General features: G+C 51.8%; 7 protein-coding genes across 7 annotated transcripts; 5 read left to right on the forward strand and 2 right to left on the reverse strand.

The window, feature by feature from the left end:
- Positions 1–1104: 1104 nt before the first annotated feature.
- On the forward strand, positions 1105–1960 carry PpBr36_08431 (uncharacterized protein; the record flags this gene model as incomplete). Its single annotated transcript, XM_029895562.1, has 2 exons — positions 1105–1305; positions 1760–1960. The coding sequence occupies 2 exons, from the start codon at positions 1105–1107 to the stop codon at positions 1958–1960; spliced, it is 402 nt and encodes a 133-aa protein (XP_029747758.1).
- Positions 1961–3127: 1167 nt separating this feature from the next.
- PpBr36_08432 (uncharacterized protein) lies at positions 3128–5410 on the forward strand (the record flags this gene model as incomplete). Its single annotated transcript, XM_029895563.1, has 4 exons — positions 3128–3429; positions 3494–3654; positions 3716–4092; positions 4148–5410. 4 exons carry the CDS (start codon positions 3128–3130, stop codon positions 5408–5410), a joined length of 2103 nt encoding a protein of 700 aa, XP_029747757.1.
- Positions 5411–6615: 1205 nt separating this feature from the next.
- On the forward strand, positions 6616–7108 carry PpBr36_08433 (uncharacterized protein; the record flags this gene model as incomplete). Its single annotated transcript, XM_029895564.1, has 2 exons — positions 6616–6618; positions 6722–7108. 2 exons carry the CDS (start codon positions 6616–6618, stop codon positions 7106–7108), a joined length of 390 nt encoding a protein of 129 aa, XP_029747756.1.
- Positions 7109–7578: 470 nt separating this feature from the next.
- PpBr36_08434 (uncharacterized protein) lies at positions 7579–8340 on the reverse strand (the record flags this gene model as incomplete). The annotated part of the gene is made up of 2 exons (XM_029895565.1): positions 7579–8029; positions 8141–8340. The coding sequence occupies 2 exons, from the start codon at positions 8338–8340 to the stop codon at positions 7579–7581; spliced, it is 651 nt and encodes a 216-aa protein (XP_029747755.1).
- Positions 8341–8879: 539 nt separating this feature from the next.
- On the reverse strand, positions 8880–10194 carry PpBr36_08435 (uncharacterized protein; the record flags this gene model as incomplete). Its single annotated transcript, XM_029895566.1, has 2 exons — positions 8880–9448; positions 9525–10194. 2 exons carry the CDS (start codon positions 10192–10194, stop codon positions 8880–8882), a joined length of 1239 nt encoding a protein of 412 aa, XP_029747635.1.
- A 496-nt stretch (positions 10195–10690) lies between these two features.
- Positions 10691–12906, forward strand: PpBr36_08436 (uncharacterized protein; the record flags this gene model as incomplete). The annotated part of the gene is made up of 4 exons (XM_029895567.1): positions 10691–11022; positions 11085–11249; positions 11331–12657; positions 12733–12906. The coding sequence occupies 4 exons, from the start codon at positions 10691–10693 to the stop codon at positions 12904–12906; spliced, it is 1998 nt and encodes a 665-aa protein (XP_029747753.1).
- A 1216-nt stretch (positions 12907–14122) lies between these two features.
- Positions 14123–18028, forward strand: PpBr36_08437 (uncharacterized protein; the record flags this gene model as incomplete). The annotated part of the gene is made up of 4 exons (XM_029895568.1): positions 14123–14482; positions 14573–14759; positions 14829–17251; positions 17342–18028. The coding sequence occupies 4 exons, from the start codon at positions 14123–14125 to the stop codon at positions 18026–18028; spliced, it is 3657 nt and encodes a 1218-aa protein (XP_029747633.1).
- Positions 18029–19424: the final 1396 nt, after the last annotated feature.

Consider the following 19424-nt stretch of genomic DNA (forward strand, 5'->3'; position numbering starts at 1 on the left):
GACTAGCAACAAAACCATTGGTGATCATGTGCATGTGCACACCATCAAGCGTTCTGGCCTTGCCCTTGATTGTTATGCTGGAGTGTTCATTGGTTTGTACTTATATTTCCTGTACAGTATGCTTTACCAAGCCAAGTCATTCTGTACTATTTCTGGCCTTTACCTCAGAGCAAAAAAGCCATCTGAGAGGTTGAAGATCGGATTGATACAAGGGAAGAGATGAAGCAGACATGAACGATCCATGAGTTCACGCGGGGCTGCACAAGGGTAGCCATGCAGGGAATTGGGATGGCGAGACAAGGCGACACACTAACTCGTTGACAAGGGTCTTCCATGCCGCCGCCTCGGAAAGTGCCAGAGAGAAGCCAGCGACTCCATGATATTGCTTATTGCCGCGGAGACAAGCAAGATAACCACTATATTCACATGAAATGTCAAATATCCGTGCCGAGATAAATTGCTTCTGGTGACGGTGCAGTGGCGACAAGAGTGGCAGAGTAGAGAATCTCTTCTGAACTTCCCAAAACGGGTTGGTCAGTCATACCAAGCCTTATCATGCCACCCCGCCAAGATCTTTTGGATCGTGCGAGATGAGAAAACCTTCTGGGGGTGGTTTGCCCAGGTCGAAAGAGAAGCACACAGCTTTGACCAACTCACGTAGTTGGTAGGCATGTGGTAGAACAGCTGCCGTATCAAGGCTGTCGAGGAACCCGGGATGGGAGCGTTTCCTGAAACCATTCCAAAAGCGGCATGATACCGACCTACCCAGACAGGGGTGACACTTCGAACTAGAACAGGCTGGCCAGGGTTGACCTGGAAGAAAAGAGCGACAACCCTGATACAAGCGACACTTCAAAGGTGCAAATCCCACAATCGCGCTGATCTCCAGTGCAAAGAGCAGGTAACAAGCAAGCGAGTAGCCTATTCTATGGGGTAGAGTTGGCCGTAGCGAGGCTTAGCAAAGGAAACATTTTTTTTATTTTATCTTGTTCTGGGCCTGTTCCTAGGATTTTGCCAGGAGAAGTACGATTGATGTGCATCGTATATTTGGAATCGTGTTTGGGACAAAGAACTTTGCTATTCCTGGTATACTGGATGGAGAACATGTTGGTTGACATGGTTGATGATGCCTGGGACAAATTGGCCAGGGAAGATGCAAAAGCAAGCTGTGCGTGTGTGCGTGTTTGCATATTTGTACGCAGTATTTCCCGTCTGCCTTGCGGTTCTATACATAAATCTGTGTCATTTGATGCTTCACTGCTCGCTTACAGTACTCGTCGAGCTGTGGAGGCGAGCTGGTTTACAGTAGGTGTTGTTGATCGATGACACTAGTCTATATCTCAAGCGATCGAGTGTCGACGTGCGCTTATCAAACGTCAACAGCAATCAGTTGTGGTAACGAAAGCGGGCTCCCGAGGTGACAGCACGGTGCCGATTTCTTCTGGCTGGTACAGATCGTCCTAATTCCTTCTCCAACATGCTCTTTTACTTGGGAAGCAATCACAAAAAGTTGAATGTAATTAGCTGCCCGCTCCCGTTCGCTCGCCTCTGGGCGGTCGTTAATCGAGTCAACGCCAGCTGAGATCAGGGGTGTGATGGCAGCAGGCATGACGGAGTAAAAGAAAAGTTTGATGTGCGACAAGGGGTCAGCTCTTTTTGACAGGGATCCATGCCTGAGCGGGATATCCTTTGCGGTAGGAATTGAGCAGAATTGAAAGGGCTCCCCAGATGGCACTAATCCGCATTAGGTTTAGCGAAGCATTGGGGCTCAAAAATCCTCGTCCGGCGGCCGCTGCCAAACAGAACCTCAACCCCCTTTCGACATGGGTCGCTCCCTGCTGCGAAACCCAGGCGCGTTACAAAACTGCATCAAATCCCCACCGCCACCGTTATGCCCGACTGCCCTGACGCCGGCTCCAAGCCTTTCCATGTCCACTATCCCACTTGGCCTGACGGTTGAGGTGAGGGCACGACTGGGTACCGCCAGTACGCGACACATTGTTTGTCCCTTCGACTTCTTTCTCAGACAATCTGAGGAGCTCGTGTTACTGCGTCGGCTACATCGATGCTACTTCGTGTCGTTACAAACATAGATTCTTGGTGATTCGAATGCCTACCGTACAGCTTCAGGTTGGTGTTCGTTCATCCACATAGTCGCAACACGTCTCTCTACGTGACGTCGCGTGCCTAGGTATAGAGATGGAGGGTGGCGGTTGATTCCGACTGGTGTATTCCGCCTAGCTACTCAAAGTCTAGCTCAAGTCTAGTGTGGTCTACCTGGACAATGGGACGCACAAGGCGGCGAGAATAACATCATCAACAAATTAAACTGTCGGCTGCCCAAAAGAAAGAACCTATCATCTCCATGGATGATGGTCTTTTGTCTATATGCGGGAACCACTCCTCGCCAGGAACCTGTTGTTAACCAGCACAGGATTTTGATCCGGTCCAGCGTCGGGCGTGTGGGGATCATCCCGTTTTTTTTCTTCTCCTCTATCAACCCCCGTTGCTTTGCTTTTTTATACCTATATACGTACCGACCCTGGAACGGGACTGGACGACAAGGATTCTTGTACCAGCCTTTTACCTTGTCCTTGAGCCCTGCCGAGTGCTTTCTTTGGAAGCATTCGTCAAGCCCCCTGCGTACTCTACATGGTATCGCTATACAAACCCTCAGAACTGTTCCTGGACATCAGACCCCTGGCGGGTCGTCTGCCCGTCAAAGATTGGCATTTTCTTCTGTCACTGGGTCATGGACCTGCCGGCTCGTGCACCCCGTTGAAGGACCACTGGGCTGTCCTGGACATCCAATCTCCACCCCTCGAGGTTCCTCGCCTCTTACACTTGCTTTCGCCACTTTGTCTACGCTGCGCCTACCACCGCTTTCTTCCTTTTCCCTCTTCTCCTCCCCATCCCACATCGCCGGGCGGTATCGTGGATCCTTCTTTTCTGCGGGCAGGCCGGTTTGACCAGATGACTTAACGAACGAACGAACGACCACGAAGCTGGGCTTTCCGACCGAATCCCGCGGCTGGCTTGACGCCGTTTGCCTTTACATTCTTTTCTATCGTATACTTTTTACTTCCTACCTAAACTGCTATTCGATATTTTCGACAACCCTCGCCGGATGTCGTCCTCCCACGGCGAGGGAATCTACACGATGGACAAGTCTGGCGCTGCCTGGCTTTTGGCCAGGCAGGTGGCCGATGACTTTCTTAGGACAAACAGGACGACCTTCAACAACTCTACGAGGAGTAGGACGAACACTCAGATGCTGATCCAGGAACTCCGATTCGCATCCGCCAAATCGATACGAACCTCGACGATAACCTTGGCCGTCTTCAACACGATTGCGGCCTTTGCGACGGTATTGGGTATCCTATGGGAGAGTTACTCGCGAGAGAGGAGGACGAAGGGCTACTCGATCAGGTAGGCTGCGGCGGCTATCACAGCCAGATGGATGTTGACGGCATGCTGACGCTGTGGCTTACAGACGCGATGGGCTCAACTTTGTGGCAGGGGCAGACGTCTATCCTCTCTTTCTCTCCTTGGGTATTTTGATTCAAGGCATCATATTCGCCGTGGCCCAATCCAGTGGTCTCGAGAATATCTTCACACCAGGATGTACTCAGATCGCCCAGTCCATGCTACCTGGTAAGTGTACATCAATCTTAGACATGTCACAGTATGACAGTCCACTAACAGCTCACGACAGCTTTGCTTCTTGTGCCCGTGATCCAGTTTGTATTTGGGCTGGAGGTCATGTTCCGCGGCGTCAGAAGCCAACCGTTCCCGAAGCGAGGGCCATGGGCTGTGAGGTTGTGCTTGATTCTCATCGGGCTTTTGACGCTGGGTGCCTTTGTCGTGGCCATCGTTGCCAAGTCGCCCGATTTCTGCTATGCCTCTCTGTTTTGGTTTGTGTCTCGCTACTCGCTGGGTATTTTCGTCATACTGTTGATTATCACGGTCCTCCTCTTTGGTGCCACCGTGATCACCTTTATGCGACTGAGCCGAAACTCCGGTATTGATGCCACTGAACGGATGGGTGCATCTAGGATGGTCTTTTACCTGGCCCTGGCCATCATCTCCAATGTAAGTGACGGTTATTCTGGGCGAAACTGGGGGTCGTATGCTAACCTATCTTCAGGCTCTCGTTCTTCCTTTCTTCCAGCAGCTGGCCTTTGAGGACCAGCGCTCTACTAGTTTTTCCGGCCTGCCGCTTACTCTGTCCATTGTCGCTTCGGTTGTCACAGAGGTTTCAGGTCTTATGACTGGAAGTCTTTACTTGTTCCTCAGGTCTAACACCATGTCCGCCATCGGCTCTAAATTGAGCGAAAAGGAGGACACCGGGCGGAAGTGCTTCAAGAACTCTATCCAGGTTCGGGGAACCGATGACGACCAGGACGACTCTGGCATTACCTCGCCCAATGGATTACGTCGTATGGATAGTGACGCGAGCATAATCAGCCGCTACACCAAGGACGAGGAGGCTGGCAACATGCGCTCCAACCAGACATACGCGAACCCGCTGCCCTCGGACGATGACTTCCCGAAACCGCCCGAACCATCCTACGCTACCCGAACGTCACGACGTTTCAAGGCGTCTTCTATTTTCTCAGCGATGCGACCGCTATCCACGAGATCCAACAACGCTCCCCTGCTTCCCGCGACTACTTATTCTCCTAATGCGCCTGTCACCAACAGCAACTCTACTGCGGTCAAGCCCCACCGCTTCGATTTCTCGGCACTGAAACCGCCACCATCGATGAAGAACTTCGGGCCTAGTCGTCACAGGCGAGACTCGTCCATCGCTTCGCATCTTACTGTGCAGCTTGGACTGCGACTTTCCAACGTGGAGGACATTAGAGGGCAAGGGCCACCAAGGGATTCGTGCACTGCGGTCTTCACCGTGGTTGATGACACCGGGGGATCAAGGAACCCGACGCAGCAGCAGGCCCTGGCTCCGCAGCAGCAAAGGCATGTACCGAAACCGAGTCCCTTGGCTCAAGCCATCACCATAACGGCCGACGATGACGACGTCGACGAGGTCTCCCTTGACAACATCAAGCCCACCGAGCCGACAGATATCCTGCTACCAGCCAAGGCGATGGTGCCTGACGCAAGCCCCGTCGATTTATTGGACAAGTTCGAGACCAAGCCGCTCGAGACTTTGAGCCCCGCGGTTTACAGTCCAGCCGGGTCTTCGCCCAAGATGGTCAGCCCGCGTGGTGTCGGCTTCACCTCCCCGCCGATCTCGAGATTCAACAGTCAATCGACGCAGCGGAGTGCTAGCCAGAGGAGCACCGCCAGCAAGAGGAGTGATAGCAAAAGAGGCCCGCCGCCACGCAAGCCCTCGACTGCCAGCCGTACCCCACCTCCGAAGTCCGACAAGGGCAGCGAGTGGATCTAATTCCGTTGGAAATGTCGTCTTTTTTTTTTTTTTAGTGCCCTCCTAAGTGGCATCGTCACACCAGCGTCTTTTTGGCTTCACGACAGACATACTTGCTCCAGATAATATCAAGTGTAATATACACGAGGGTTGATTCTTGGCACGGAGTCTGCAACACGGTCTTGGCTACCATGATCGTTGTATTATTCTTGTGGGAGGGCAAAATAAAGGAGTGTTGGAGTCTTTGTCGGATTGGGAGGTGGAAAATATCCCCTATTATTTGATACTTTTTGTATTCTTTTCTTGTCCCACCTTGCGCCAGCAGCGGAACAATTTTCTTTTTACAGCCCTTCCCATGAAGGAGGGGCTCACACACTCGATTCTTTCCTTTGATATCAATTGGTTGAGATACACTTCCGGCCTCTAAATTACACCATCTCAATATCCATCTCCCCAGTTGTCCTACATTCCCCAACATTCCCCCCCCCCCAGCGTATCATGGTTTAGCATTTTGCTATCTAGTCTATTTTCCCTTTGCTGTCACAGATATTACATATTATCTCATGGGAGCACAGTACTGTTGCGGTGTGCTTTGGTCTTGTGCGCTCGTCAAGAAAAAGAAAAGAAAAAAAAAAGCAAGAAAAAAAGGAGACAAAAAAAAGGGCTGGCGGAAGTTGAAGCCAGGGCTTTGGCATACTTAAAAAAAATATTTTATGAGCATTTCCTCGTTTACATAATGCCCTCAAAGTTCAGTTACTGGTGCAGTTGTCTTTGTTCGTATCCAGTGTTAGTCGGTTCTGCATGCACTACTGTAATATTGGCGCTAGTGAATCCGTTGTAGAGATTCCCTTTTGCAGTAGCGACATAGCAATTCAGGTACCATTTGACCATTTGCAAAATCTTAGAATACTATGGTTGTTGTGAGCTTTCAGTCCAGTAAGAGAAGCCTTATAGACGGTTGGAGATCTCTCCAGTGACCATGAGGATTGACTCTTTTCTTCTTTTTATCCTTTATGATTCCTCATTGCAAGAGTCTGCGCTTGGCTGACTGATGTGTCGACATGAAGTAGAATGCCAGTATTACCATTTAACGGTCTGCACGTGAATCAACACCATGCAAAAACCCCTAACCCTTTGATTGGAGATGAGCTCCAACTTGGCCTTCAAGTCCGTCAGTTGCACTGACGTTGATCGACACAACTCTGGATTCAACAACGTGTTACATCATGGTAAGATGTCTACCCCGCGAACCTACCCAAAACATCACCGTGACTCTTCCCAGACCAGGTGAAAAAAAAAAAAAAAAAAAAAAAAATCACTGACCCTCACCAGTCACAAAACAAGGACGGCTGCTACACGCACGTCCACATGCGGCAGGCGCGCGACGCGGACCTGTTTGAGGACTTTTGCAAGGACAAGCTCCCGGCCGACGACATCTTTGTGCCGCCGCACCACCAGCCCATCAACCCCGAGGACGAGGACGACGTGGTGCCGGACCAGCACGCCGCGTTCGGCATCACAAAGGCCACGCAAAAGACAAAGGAGCCCGCCTGGAGGGACCTGGGCTTGTCGGAGCTCATGGCCCGCGGCCCGGCCGGTGCGAGCGGGTCAAGCAATGCCGCCGGCGGCGGTCGTGGTGCTGCGACCGGGACGGGTCCGGGCGGCGCCAGGAGGGCGGCCAAGAAGCTTGCGCTGCGGCAGCAGGGTTTGCCGCGATGAAGATTCGGGCGGCATGTGTGGGTGCGCATGGGGCTGGTGTAGGGAAAACTAGGCTTGCATGGGACGTTGGTAACAGGTGGTCCGGGTAGCGTCTACTTGGCCGGTCGGAGTTTGCATCAGTAGGCACACAGGACAGGTTGATCGGGAGGAGTTTTGGTTTTGATATTATGGGACAAAAAAAAAAAAAACAACATGATACCCCTAGCCCAACAAGCTTAGCAAATCCCAGTGACCGTGCCGTCATATTTCTACGGTACGATGTGACTAACCAACATCGTGTCACATACCCTCAAAATGTCGTCTGGATGAGCAAAGAGAGAAGCATCCCGTGTTTGTACTCTATCGTGGAGACCTGAATCCATAAAAACGCCATGCCATGCCTAGAAACAACAAGACGACCGTCCGCAAAGCCAACGCAAGAACCCATCAAAGACACACCAAAGACCCAGTCAAATCCCAAAAACCCTCCACTACGTCTTGGGGAGGTACGCCTCGCGCTCGACGACCTCGGGCGCGAACTTGACGAGGAACACGGTCTTGCCGGGCCACATCTCGCCCTCGTCGGGCTTGCCCATGGTGTGGGCGGTGACCCTGGCCGGGAACGCGGCACCGTCGCAGACGCCCTCGATGACGCCGGCGGCGAAGGCGGCGCAGTTGAGCTGCGACATCTCGCGCGGCACGCTGACGTAGGCGTTGACGAGCGGCTCGTTGTCGACAATCATGTACTCGTCGGGCTTGGTCGGGTCGCTGCTCTTCTCGAGGCGGTCGGCCTGCCGGCCAAAGAGGTGCGTCCACACGTTGATCTTGATGAAGTGAAGGAGAGCAATGATGTTGAGCGGCCGCTGCTGCGACTTGGCCGGCTCGCGGTGCAGGAGGAGGTCAAGGAGCTTGACGCCGATCGGGTGGCCTTGGACGTTGAGCCTGGGGATGGCGGGCGGGGGTTAGCAAGGGGGCTTTTCGTCAAGGATACGGGGTGTGCATTGCACATTGGGGGGTTTTCGAGTGCGACGGTGGGTGGTGTCCCATGCGCACCTCTTCTCTAGATCTTGGATACCAGTCACCCGCCGTTGCGCGTATGTCACCATCTCGGAAAAGAGGTAAGCAAAGGCTGCCTGGCTGAGCTCGCCCGTCCTGCTCCGATTCAGTGGCCTGTGGTAGATTGTCTTGCCGTTCGCCGGGTATCGCAAGCCTGATTCTTTGCCGACCGGCTTGCCAGAGGGTATGCTGGCCATGGCTGAGGAATTGAGGGTGTCGATGGGTACAGAAATTCGAATCAAGGTTTCGAACGTGAAATTGGTTTCGCGATTCGGAACTGATCAGGGCTTTGACGGCGGACGAGGTTCTGTGGTTGTAGTTGGACGCGATCGCTAGAAGAGCTACGACGGACGCCAGTAGAGGTTGAGCTGCATGGAGGTAAGGATGCTCTCTATGGTGGGTGGGGCAGTCAATTGTCTCAAAACTCACCCTCCTCATCAAGCATGCATTTAGACAAGCATTCGGAGACAAATATCGTCAAGCACTGTCTTTTCGTCCTTTTCATTTGCTTCTTTACACATATTTAGTGCAGTTGCCCCCCCGATCATTGAACCAATAACATTAAAGTGTGTCTGGTAAATTATATTTCCTGGTGCGCATCGTGGGGCGCTGTTACTCAAATGTCCCTTTGCATCTGTCTCTCAGATCAAGAACCTGCTCTGTGCCAGACCTCCCTTGAAGCGGTCCCATCTGACCTTACCATGCCCTTCACCGTACAGCTGTCACCTCACAGTGTCTATTCGGCGACCTTCAGCTCGTCTACCTTCAAATCCTCAACCTTGTCACCCTGCTTCTCCGACAACGCACCAGCCTCTTCCTTCTTTGCTCCTTCAACTGCTGGCTTCTCTGGTGAAGCGCTCTCCTGGGCTACCGCGCTGGATGCAGGAGCGGGTGCAGGAGCGGGTGCAGCGGCGGGTGCAGCGGCGGGTGCGACAACAGGTGCAGTAGAGGTGGCAGTGGCAGTAGCAGCGGCAGCGGCAGCGTCAGCGGTAGTTGCAGCAGCAGGCGGCTTAATGCCATGGCTAGTCTTCCCTCCAAGGTAGTCCTCAAGCTCTCCAATCTGTTTGCCACCGGCTGTCCATCTCTTCTCCCTCTCAGCCTGACGCTCTTCGCACATCTTACGAAGAGCAGGCCAATAAGCAGAGTGATCGTATTCAAACTCGAGTGCACCACCACTGATCTCTTTCCAAAGTTGCTCCTTGGGAACGTAGCTGCTCATGTCCTCATTGAACTTGAGCTTGTCGCGCGTAAGAGGGTCGATGAAGGGGGTGATGAGCTTGAAGAAGCCCTGCACAACCCATGGGACTGCGAGAGTGGAGATAAGTAGAAGTTCAATGATAAGAAAGAACAAGAGATGCCGTCTTGGCGGGCGGTAGCTTACCATTCACAATGAGGGCGCGCCCAAGCCTCTCCGGGTAATGCGTTTGCAGGATATTGAGGACTTCGCGGGCCTGTCCAATACTCGGAGCAGTGTACGAGCGGTTCTTGCCCTGCTTGAAGTTGATAAGCAGCACCAGCTTCTCACGCTGCGCAGGGAGAAGATCCAAAACTCTCTCGAGCATGAAGACCAGATGCTCAACCTGGCGGTGTGACGCCTGGGTGTTTTGCCGGCCGGGGCAGAGGTAGTGGCACACCCTCCCCTCCTTGTCGAAGCCGAGAATGACCTGCTTGCCTGTCTCTTGCTCGGGAGAAATGTGATCCCAGGTCAGGTCAGCAACGCCAAATTCCCTCCGCCACGTCAACGTCTCCCTCAGGCGCTTCTCTGCATCCTTCTCATTCCACTTTGTTGCGCGCAGATACCGCAATAAGCACTCCCGGGTCAGCCACATGCGCTCAGCGTCCGTGAGAGGACCGCCTTTGCCCTTGGTCGAAGGAACTTCAGTCCATTTTTTGACTTGCTCCAAGAGCCATTCATACTTGGTTTCTTGTTCCTTGGTTAGAGGGTCCTTCGCGGGAGGTGAACATCCTTCGACGGGAGCAGAAATCGGCGTTTTCAGAATGCCCACCGCCGCCTGATCCTGGGCGGATCCGTTAGATGCAGCGGTTGCCATGATTTTTTCTTTTTTCCTTTTTCCTTTTTTGAGAAGTTTTCACAAGCAAATCTTTTGAATTTAGGTACGAAAGCAAGAGTTCAGGCTAGTGTAGAAAAGCGAATCCGGAGTTACGGATGGTTGGCAGAAATAACAAAGAGAGTTTAGATAATGATAGCACAAACTCTCTGATGTAGCACAGAGCTAGGATTCCATGCATGTTCAAGACAGGGGTGAGCAGCAAGGGTCCTACTCGTTGTCAACTGCCAAACGAAATCGGGGAAAGTCTGTGCAAGATTGCCCCACTTCGATCAATTTCAATTAACGCGCTCTTGACTCTTGACGCGTTTGGAATCGCGACTTTTCTGCCATGTCAACATAGTGCTCACCAAAACCTCCACACTATTCAAGCTGCCTGCTGCGGTTCTACTGCGCGGGGTTAGAACTGCAACAGAAATTGGCCACCGAAAGAAGAGCCCTTCAACTGCAAAACACGCACAACGATCTTTGCAGCACAATGGCTGACCCAATTGTGGAAGAGCTCAATGAGCGCTTCGCAAGCGGCGGCACACCCCTCGAGGTCGACGTCATGGGCGAGCTCCAATCCATTATGCGACTGCACCAACTGTCCCCGCAGGACCTCTTCTTCAAATGGGAGTCCTATTGCATCAAGATGGACATGGATGGATTGCGCCCCAAGTATGACACCATCCGCGGGTTCAAGCAGGATTTGCAAGACACCTTGGAGCGCAACAACCGATCACAAGCCGCCCACATTAAGACTGAGAAGCGCATGGGTGCCACCCCTCGAGCCGCTGTAAAGGGGGCCGCAGGCGATGTTTTTGGCATGTGCGTACCTTGAAGTCCAAAAGCCTAAGTCTGGGATGCACACTGACACCTCTTCTCAACAGGCTGGACGGACTTGTCCCAAGCACTCCTGGGACGACCAAGTTGAACAAATCGGCCTCGGCCAGGAGAAAGAACATGGAGACACCTTCGATTTCCAGAGTAAAATCAGAACATCCTGCCAGCTCTCCAACGCTAGAGCGTCAGCTGGACTCACTCGGTGCATTGACGTGAGTTCGTCAACCCCCGACGTGGAGAGAGACATAGCTGTTGTCTGTCCCAAACTAACATGCTGCCATATCTTCTCATAGTCCAAGCTCGTTCAATGACAGAGCTAACCCGGGCGAGATAATCGAAGTTCTCAACAACCAACTACCTGCCGCCGAACCCCCGATCGCCCCCTTTAGCGAGTCGCGCATCAAGCTCACCGCAGCTTCGGACCTCAAGAAACTCGGATACCGGCCTATGGCTATGAAACTCTCCGAAGCGTCTGAGATCTTGGATGACCGAATAGAAGAGTTTACAAATTTTGTCATGGAGCACCACAACCTTGATGAGTCTGCTTTTGGCAGTGCAGCAAATCAGAGCACGTCAGAAATTATATGTGTGGGACGGATAGCTTCGGACACGTCAGAAGGCAGGCTCAACGCCGCATCGCTGGTTTTGGAGACATCACGACGAAGTGGAGGCGGACTTCGCGCGCCCCTGAATCTGCAGAAGCTCGCTGGATATCAGTTCTTCCCCGGCCAAATAGTGGCTCTCAGGGGCACCAACGCCTCGGGGCATGAGTTCAACGTATCTGAGGTTCTTCAGCTCCCGCTGCTACCAAATGCAGCATCAACACCAGAAGCCTTGGAGGCACACCGTCAAAGGTTACAAGGCGGTCCTGATGCCATGGACTCAGATAGCGACCCGATGCCCCTAAACGTCATGTTCGCTTCAGGGCCGTATTCAGCAGACGACAACCTCGACTTTGAGCCACTTCATACTATTTGCAATCAAGCCGCCGAAACATACGCCGATGCCCTGGTGCTCACAGGGCCCTTTATTGATATTGACCATCCGCTGATAGCAGCCGGTGACTTTGATCTTCCAGAAGATGCGAACATCGACCCTGACCAAGCCACCATGGCAACGCTTTTCAAATACATGATATCGCCAGCCCTGAACCAACTTGCCGCTTCCAATCCGCAAGTCACAATTCTTCTCGTACCCTCTGTGCGAGATGCCATAGACAAGCACGTTTCGTGGCCGCAAGACGCATTCCTAAGGAAGGACCTCGGTCTGCCCAAGGCAGCTAAAATTGTGGGCAATCCAATGACCTTCTCGATCAACGAGACCTTGGTGGGCATATCATCACAGGACGTGCTCTACCAGCTCCAGGGCAGCGTGCTAGCGGGCGGTAGGACTCCCGACGGAGTGGACAGGCTGTCACGTCTGGCCAGGAACGTTATCGAGCAACGTCATTATTTCCCTCTATTCCCTCCCATGGACAGGTCAAAACTCCCAAAGACAGGCACTGTTGAGGAGTTGGCGCTGGGCTCAATGCTGGACGTGAGCTATCTCAAGCTGGGAGAGATGGTCAACGTGCGCCCCGACGTGCTGGTGCTGCCTAGTGCAATGCCTCCGTTTGCTCGGGTAAGTTGATGAGACTGAGATGGCATATTGAGAATTCTGAATGAAGTGCTGACAGGTTATAACTGCGAAACATAGGTTGTGGAAAGTGTGCTAGTAATCAACCCTGGATATTTGTCCAAGAGGCGTGGTCCAGGCACATATGCACGGATGACTTTGTATCCTCCCAAGGTTCCACAGGAAGGAATAGCACATGGAGTCGTTGGTCATAGTGTATATGAAAGGGCAAGGGTTGAAATAACGAGAATATAGGCAGGTATATCTGTGGACTATAGCACAGCACGTTTTTAATGGATTAGAGTCAAACATTATCATTGCATCAAGTGACCCTGCCTAAAGAACAAAATGTGATGCACTACCCCAGTCATAGCAGTTTTGCCGCACCTTGGGCGCAGTCTACCTGCTGCTGAGGCGCGTCACCTCAAAAAGTCTTGCTCATGATCGCAAGCGCGTTCTTCTTGGGGCCTAGGGACGAGTCCTTGGTTGTCGAGATGACAATTCGGCACAAAATGCTCTCCAACAGCGTCGTCGGCGTTCAAAACCATGTCTAACTGCTCCTCAACACTCAGTTGGGCATACAAATAGGAGTTGAGCGCGTGCCACGCCCCGGTGCTGAGGTGATTGAAATCACTTCGATGGGCGGATTTTGGATGTGTTGACTGACCGGCATGCTAGGCTCGGTCGTTCGCCGCGGGGTATCCCGGCACGTATCTTTACTGATCAGATGGGACAGGTGCGGACATATTTTGACTTTGGTCAGTTTGAGATAATAGACCCTGAAGTACAGAAGTATTGGAAGGTGAAAAAGTGAAGGTTGCCGACTAAAATCGGGGTTCGATTGATGGGTGCACTAGGCAACTTCCACAAAAGCAACGACGTGATGGTGGGGTGGGTTATGAACGGCGTTCCTATCGGCTTGTGCGCCTGCGAGGTACCTTGCGGCAGGCCTAGATGCACTGAAGATTAAATCAAATGTTGTGAGTATACTAGATCTGCATACGGAGTGATACTATAGTGAGGTGAATTTATTTTGCGAAGCCACTGGCTTGCCAGGTATTAATTCGATGGACATGGATCCAAGGAAATGAGAGGAAATCGCGGAATTCGTGAAATGGGGGATCCCAGAGCGAGGTCCACCGTGAATGCTCCGTAGCAACAGGGCAAACCCGAAACCCCACCACTGAAACTCCACTAAAAAGTAAAGTGCTTGCGCGTAATTGACGCCCAGAGGTTCAACGCGACGCGACCTGAACGCGTAGAGTGTTTAATGCCGGTAGGAGTCTTTACTCTCATCGTCCACCCTCCAGTACAACGGGACGTAAACTATTGGGACCGTTTGTTTTCAAATTTTCTCCCGAACACCAAATTGCTCGGCTAGCCAGACATACATTTGAACACTCTCTTGTTATACGTATAGATTAGAACCTGTTCTAAATCATCACTAGATACGCCTTGAAGATTTGCCGTCATGGCGGGAACCAGCGCCACTGCCCGCACTCCAGCAAAGCCAACGCCAGCAAAGAAGGCCACACCGGCTGCCTCCACCGGCAAGCAAGCAAGCATCTTGGGCTTCTTTGCCAAGTCCGGGACTCCTTCAGCAGCCTCGAAGCTTCCCACACGTTCCTCTGAGCCAGATTCTTCACCATGCCTCAAAGAGACTACCAAGTCCAACACCCTCACCAGAAATAAACCCCCGGGCGAGAACATCACGCCAGTCCCAAGCAGCGATGCCATTGAGCCCAGCAGCTCACAAGAGAACAGAAATGCTTCGACAATCAAGCGAGCCGTCAATAACTTGGTCATTGCTAGCAGCAGTCCAGTCAAGAAGGTTTGTGCTCATCCTAGTGACCATATTGCTCGCTATGTGCTGGCTCAGGCCTTTACTCAAGCTTTCCATGGCTAACCCATCCCACTATAGGTCAAGAAGGTGGTTAACTACGCCGAGTCTTCTGACGAGGATGAAGATGTATTCACCGCACTCAACACAAGGCAGAGCCAACGCCGTCGGGCGCGCCCTACGCTCAAGGACGAGGATGACGACGACGACGACGACGGGGACGACTTTAAACCTGAACCTGATGCAGCTATGGCTGATGACGATGACGGTACGTGAAAAGCAGATCTACATCCCGGCTTCAAGGTATATTATTGACGTTGGTATTGTGGCGATATAGATGATATGGCAGACTTTGTCGTCTCAGACGACTCTGATTCAGGGTCCAGGCCGAAGAAGAGAAAACGGGCCAACACCAAGAGCGGGCCGCCAAGGAAACGGAATGCTGCGTCATCCTCACCAGTCAAGGAGGCTGGAAGAGACGTCGAAGACGATGATGAGGTGCTTGAGGACATTCCCCAAACGTCCACCGCTCAGCAGTGGCGTTATGATCCAGAGAACCCAGCTCCTCCTCCCACAAAAACAAAGGACTCAGGGGCGCGCTCCTCCACCCAACAGAATAAACCCAAGACAAAGGAAAAGGCGTGCAAGAAGGAACCAGAGGATCGGTACCCGTGGCTTGCTAAGATCCAGGATATGGACCGGCACTCACCTGACCACCCCGACTTTGACAAGTCTACCATCTTCATACCACCGATGGCATGGAACAAGTTTTCCCCGTTTGAGAAACAGTACTGGGAAATCAAGCAAAAGCTCTGGGACACTGTCGTCTTCTTCAAGAAGGGCAAATTCTATGAGCTTTACGAGAATGATGCTACAATCGGCCACCAGCTGTTTGACTTGAAGCTCACTGATCGAGTCAACATGCGCATGGTTGGTGTCCCTGAAGCCTCTCTCGACATTTGGGTCAATCAGTTTGTGGCCAAGGGTTACAAGGTTGCTCGTGTTGATCAGATGGAATCTGCCCTTGGCAAGGAGATGCGCGAGAGGGGCGGAGACAAGAAGAACAAAAAGGAGGACAAGATTATCCGGCGAGAGCTGGCTTGCATTCTCACCGGAGGAACTCTAGTCGAGGGCAGCATGCTTCAGGATGACATGGCCACCTTTTGCGTGGCCATCAAGGAGTCTACCGTTGATGGCCACCCTGCGTTCGGCATAGCTTTTGTGGACGCAGCAACCGGCCAGTTTTTTATTTCTCAGTTTGATGACGACGTCGACTTGACCAAGTTTGAGACTTTTGTCGCCCAAATTTCCCCACGGGAGCTTCTCCTGGAAAAGTCAAACATCTCTACCAAGGCATTGAGGATACTCAAGAACAACACGTCTCCAACGACAATCTGGAACTATCTAAAGCCAGATTCCGAGTTTCTGGACCCTGAAACAACGAGGCGAGAACTGAGCTGTGGCGACTACTTCAAGGTGGCCGATGGTGGGGATGAGACTGAGGTTTGGCCCGACGCGCTGGACAAATCGCGAGACAAGGACCTCTTGATGTCTGCCATGGGTGCTCTGGTTCACTATCTTCGAGTGTTGAAGCTGGAGCGCAGTCTCCTGTCCCAAGGAAACTTTGAGTGGTACAACCCAATCCACCGGGACGGAACCCTCGTCCTGGACGGGCAGTCGCTTATAAACCTCGAGGTGTTCTCGAATAGTGTGAATGGCGGTTCGGAAGGTACGCTCTTCAACCTGCTTAACCGGTGCATCACGCCCTTTGGTAAGCGGCTGTTCCGCCAGTGGGTGTGCCACCCGCTCTGCAACATCAAAAAGATCAACGAACGCCTCGATGCGGTGGACATGCTCAATGCCGACCGCAGCATCCTGGAGCAGTTTTCTTCGCTCATGTCTAAGATGCCTGATCTGGAACGGCTGATTTCCAGGATTCATGCGGGAGTGTGTAAAGCCGAGGACTTTGTTCGCGTCCTGGAGGGGTTTGAGCAGATCGAATATGCCATGTCGATGCTAAGTGCGTTTGGCGGTGGCAACGGACTGGTGGACCGCCTGATTGCTTCCATGCCTGATTTGAAGGAGCCTTTGACATTCTGGAAGAGCGCCTTTGATCGTAAAAAGGTACGCGACGAGAAGTTGCTCATTCCCGAACGGGGAATCGAGGAGGACTTCGACGAGAGCGCCGACAATATCGTGCGCATAAAGAAGGACTTGCAGTCACTTCTCGACAAGCAAAAGACAACCTTGAAGTGCAAGAGCCTCAAGTTCACTGACGTCGGCAAAGAAATCTACCAACTCGAGGCACCAAAATCCATAAAGGTGCCCAAGGACTGGAGACAAATGTCGGCTACATCCGCCGTCAAGCGCTACTACTTCCGCGACTTGGACGAACTAGTTCGCGAACTGCAAGAGGCCGAGGAGACACACTCTCAGATCGTCAAGGATGTTGCTGCTCGCTTCTTCAAGCGGTTCGACGTCGATTATGAGATATGGATCCAGGCTATCCGCATCATCTCGCAACTCGACTGCCTGATCTGCCTAGCAAAGGCCTCGTCGTCTTTGGGCGAGCCGAGCTGCAGACCTACCTTTATTGACCACGAGCGTAGCGTGATCGAGTTCGAAGAGCTCCGTCATCCTTGCATGCTTAATACTGTCGACGATTTTATACCAAACGATATCAAATTGGGAGGCGACGACGCCAATATCAATCTGCTCACTGGAGCGAACGCCGCTGGAAAGTCTACGGTTCTCCGAATGGTAAGTGTTAATTTGATATCATCTCTACGTTTCAGGACAGCAGCACTCGCGCTACGCATCAGAGAATCCATTTACTAACTTGCCTTTCAGTCGTGTATTGCCGTCATCATGGCTCAGATTGGTTGCTACGTGCCAGCGACTTCAGCTAGGCTCACTCCTGTGGACCGCATCATGTCCCGACTCGGGGCGAACGACAACATCTTTGCTGCACAGTCTACCTTCTTTGTTGAGCTGTCAGAGACCAAGAAGATCCTGTCTGAAGCCACACCCCGCTCTCTCGTCATCCTTGACGAGTTGGGACGCGGTACGTCCTCTTACGACGGCGTGGCTGTGGCCCAGGCGGTGCTGCACCACGTAGCGTCGCATATTGGTTGTGTTGGCTTTTTTGCAACGCACTACCACTCCCTTGCGACTGAGTTTGAGAACCACCCAGAGATTAGGGCGAAGCGAATGCAAATCCAGGTGGACGACGCCAAGCGCCGGGTCACTTTTCTTTACCGGCTTGAGGACGGCGTCGCCGAGGGCTCCTTCGGTATGCACTGCGCCGCCATGTGCGGCATCAGTGACCGCGTCATCGAGCGGGCCGAGGTCGCAGCCAAGGAGTGGGAGCACACAAGCCGGCTCAAGGAAAGTCTCGACAGAGCCAAGACAGGCTGTTATATACCGCTTGGTGTTTTGAGTGATGTAGCGAGCCTGCTCAGGGACGATGATGAGGAGGAGTCCAAAGTGAAGGATAGGGGAATCGATGTCCTTTTGAGGGCTATTGAACAACTGTGAAGACAGCGGTGGATTGACCGATTGGTCTTGGAGGTTACTAATGTACGATGGTCCAATGCAGGACAGGATATGTTTTGCTAGATGGCTGCCCAGTTGTATCATGATCAAGTATTATGTGTATATGTTTGTTTGTTTTTGGGGGGGAAAGGGGATGGGATGACCGGGATGATGGAGCTGTTGAGCGTGTAGTCTACTAACAGTATATTGGCTGTTTAGCTTTGACTTTGATTCACTTGATACATAAAATAATAACCTGGCATGATTCTTTGGATTACAACGTGATGCACTTGGAACCATCTGCAATACTGAGAATGACTACTTGGATGGGGTACTCTACGTTGTGTTTCTGCACCATGGCTCCCGGTGTTGGGTCTTACAGGGTGATAGCCTACCGTATAAGGGTGGCTGCACCAGAGTCGCAGCGAACTTCATAAACGCGAGACCCGAATCAAGTCAAGTTCGTTGGATATATACCCTTTTACATGTGAATGAATCAATGGAACAATGGAAACATGAGCAAACAAGAAGGACAGAGACATGATACCTCGTTTTCGCTATGCCTCATATTATCCGGCCCTATCATCTTTTTTGACCTCTTCGCGTCCTTTTCCCATTGACGCCAAGACCAGACGTTTTGCCATGTGTATGAACAAGTTCTGGGATGCTGACTAGGTTTTTTTTTTTCTTTTTTTTTTTCTCTGTTTGGCCTAGTTTGGCAGTTTTTGGGGTTTTTTTTTAATAATCCGCCCTCGTTTGTTTCCAGAACACGTCTATAACAGGAAGTAAGACCGGCCTCCCCTCCCCTCCCCTCGCCTCTCGCGTCGGACAAAGGAAGAGACGATTGTGGGATATGACATGCGGTTGGGTCCCGTGTGGCGGGAAATAGGTGACGGGAAGATTTGTTTCACCTCGTGGAGGCTGTGTCGATTTTTGTCAATTCGTCTCTGTTACTTGTCAGGTCCTAGCCATTCCCGGCAAACACACAAGACGCCCCAGCCACAACGTTCGAAACACGTCAGATCATCAATGGATTATTTTGGAGAAGAGAAAAAAAAAAGAACAAGAACAAGGTTTAGGGCTGCAGGAAGAGAAAAAAAAAAAAAAAAGACGAGGGAATCTACATGACGTTCATTCGCTATTAGCAATCCCTCATCCCATATCTACGACGTCAACTATAACGGAGGCGAAAGAACAAACAAGGAACGCAATTATTAGGGTTGGTTCCCCTTCGAAAACACACAAGTATTTACTGTATATACGATATACAACAAAGTGAAGCTCTTAGAACCATTTCGGTGCCATGGGAAAAACCCCCCTCCAAAAAAAAACCAGAACAAAAAGCCAAAGAGGAAAAAAAACAGAACCCAACAACAAAATTTGAAACGAGCAAGATATC

This window comes from Pyricularia pennisetigena, chromosome 5, assembly GCF_004337985.1.
Source record: "Pyricularia pennisetigena strain Br36 chromosome 5, whole genome shotgun sequence".
Classification (NCBI taxonomy): domain Eukaryota; kingdom Fungi; phylum Ascomycota; class Sordariomycetes; order Magnaporthales; family Pyriculariaceae; genus Pyricularia; species Pyricularia pennisetigena.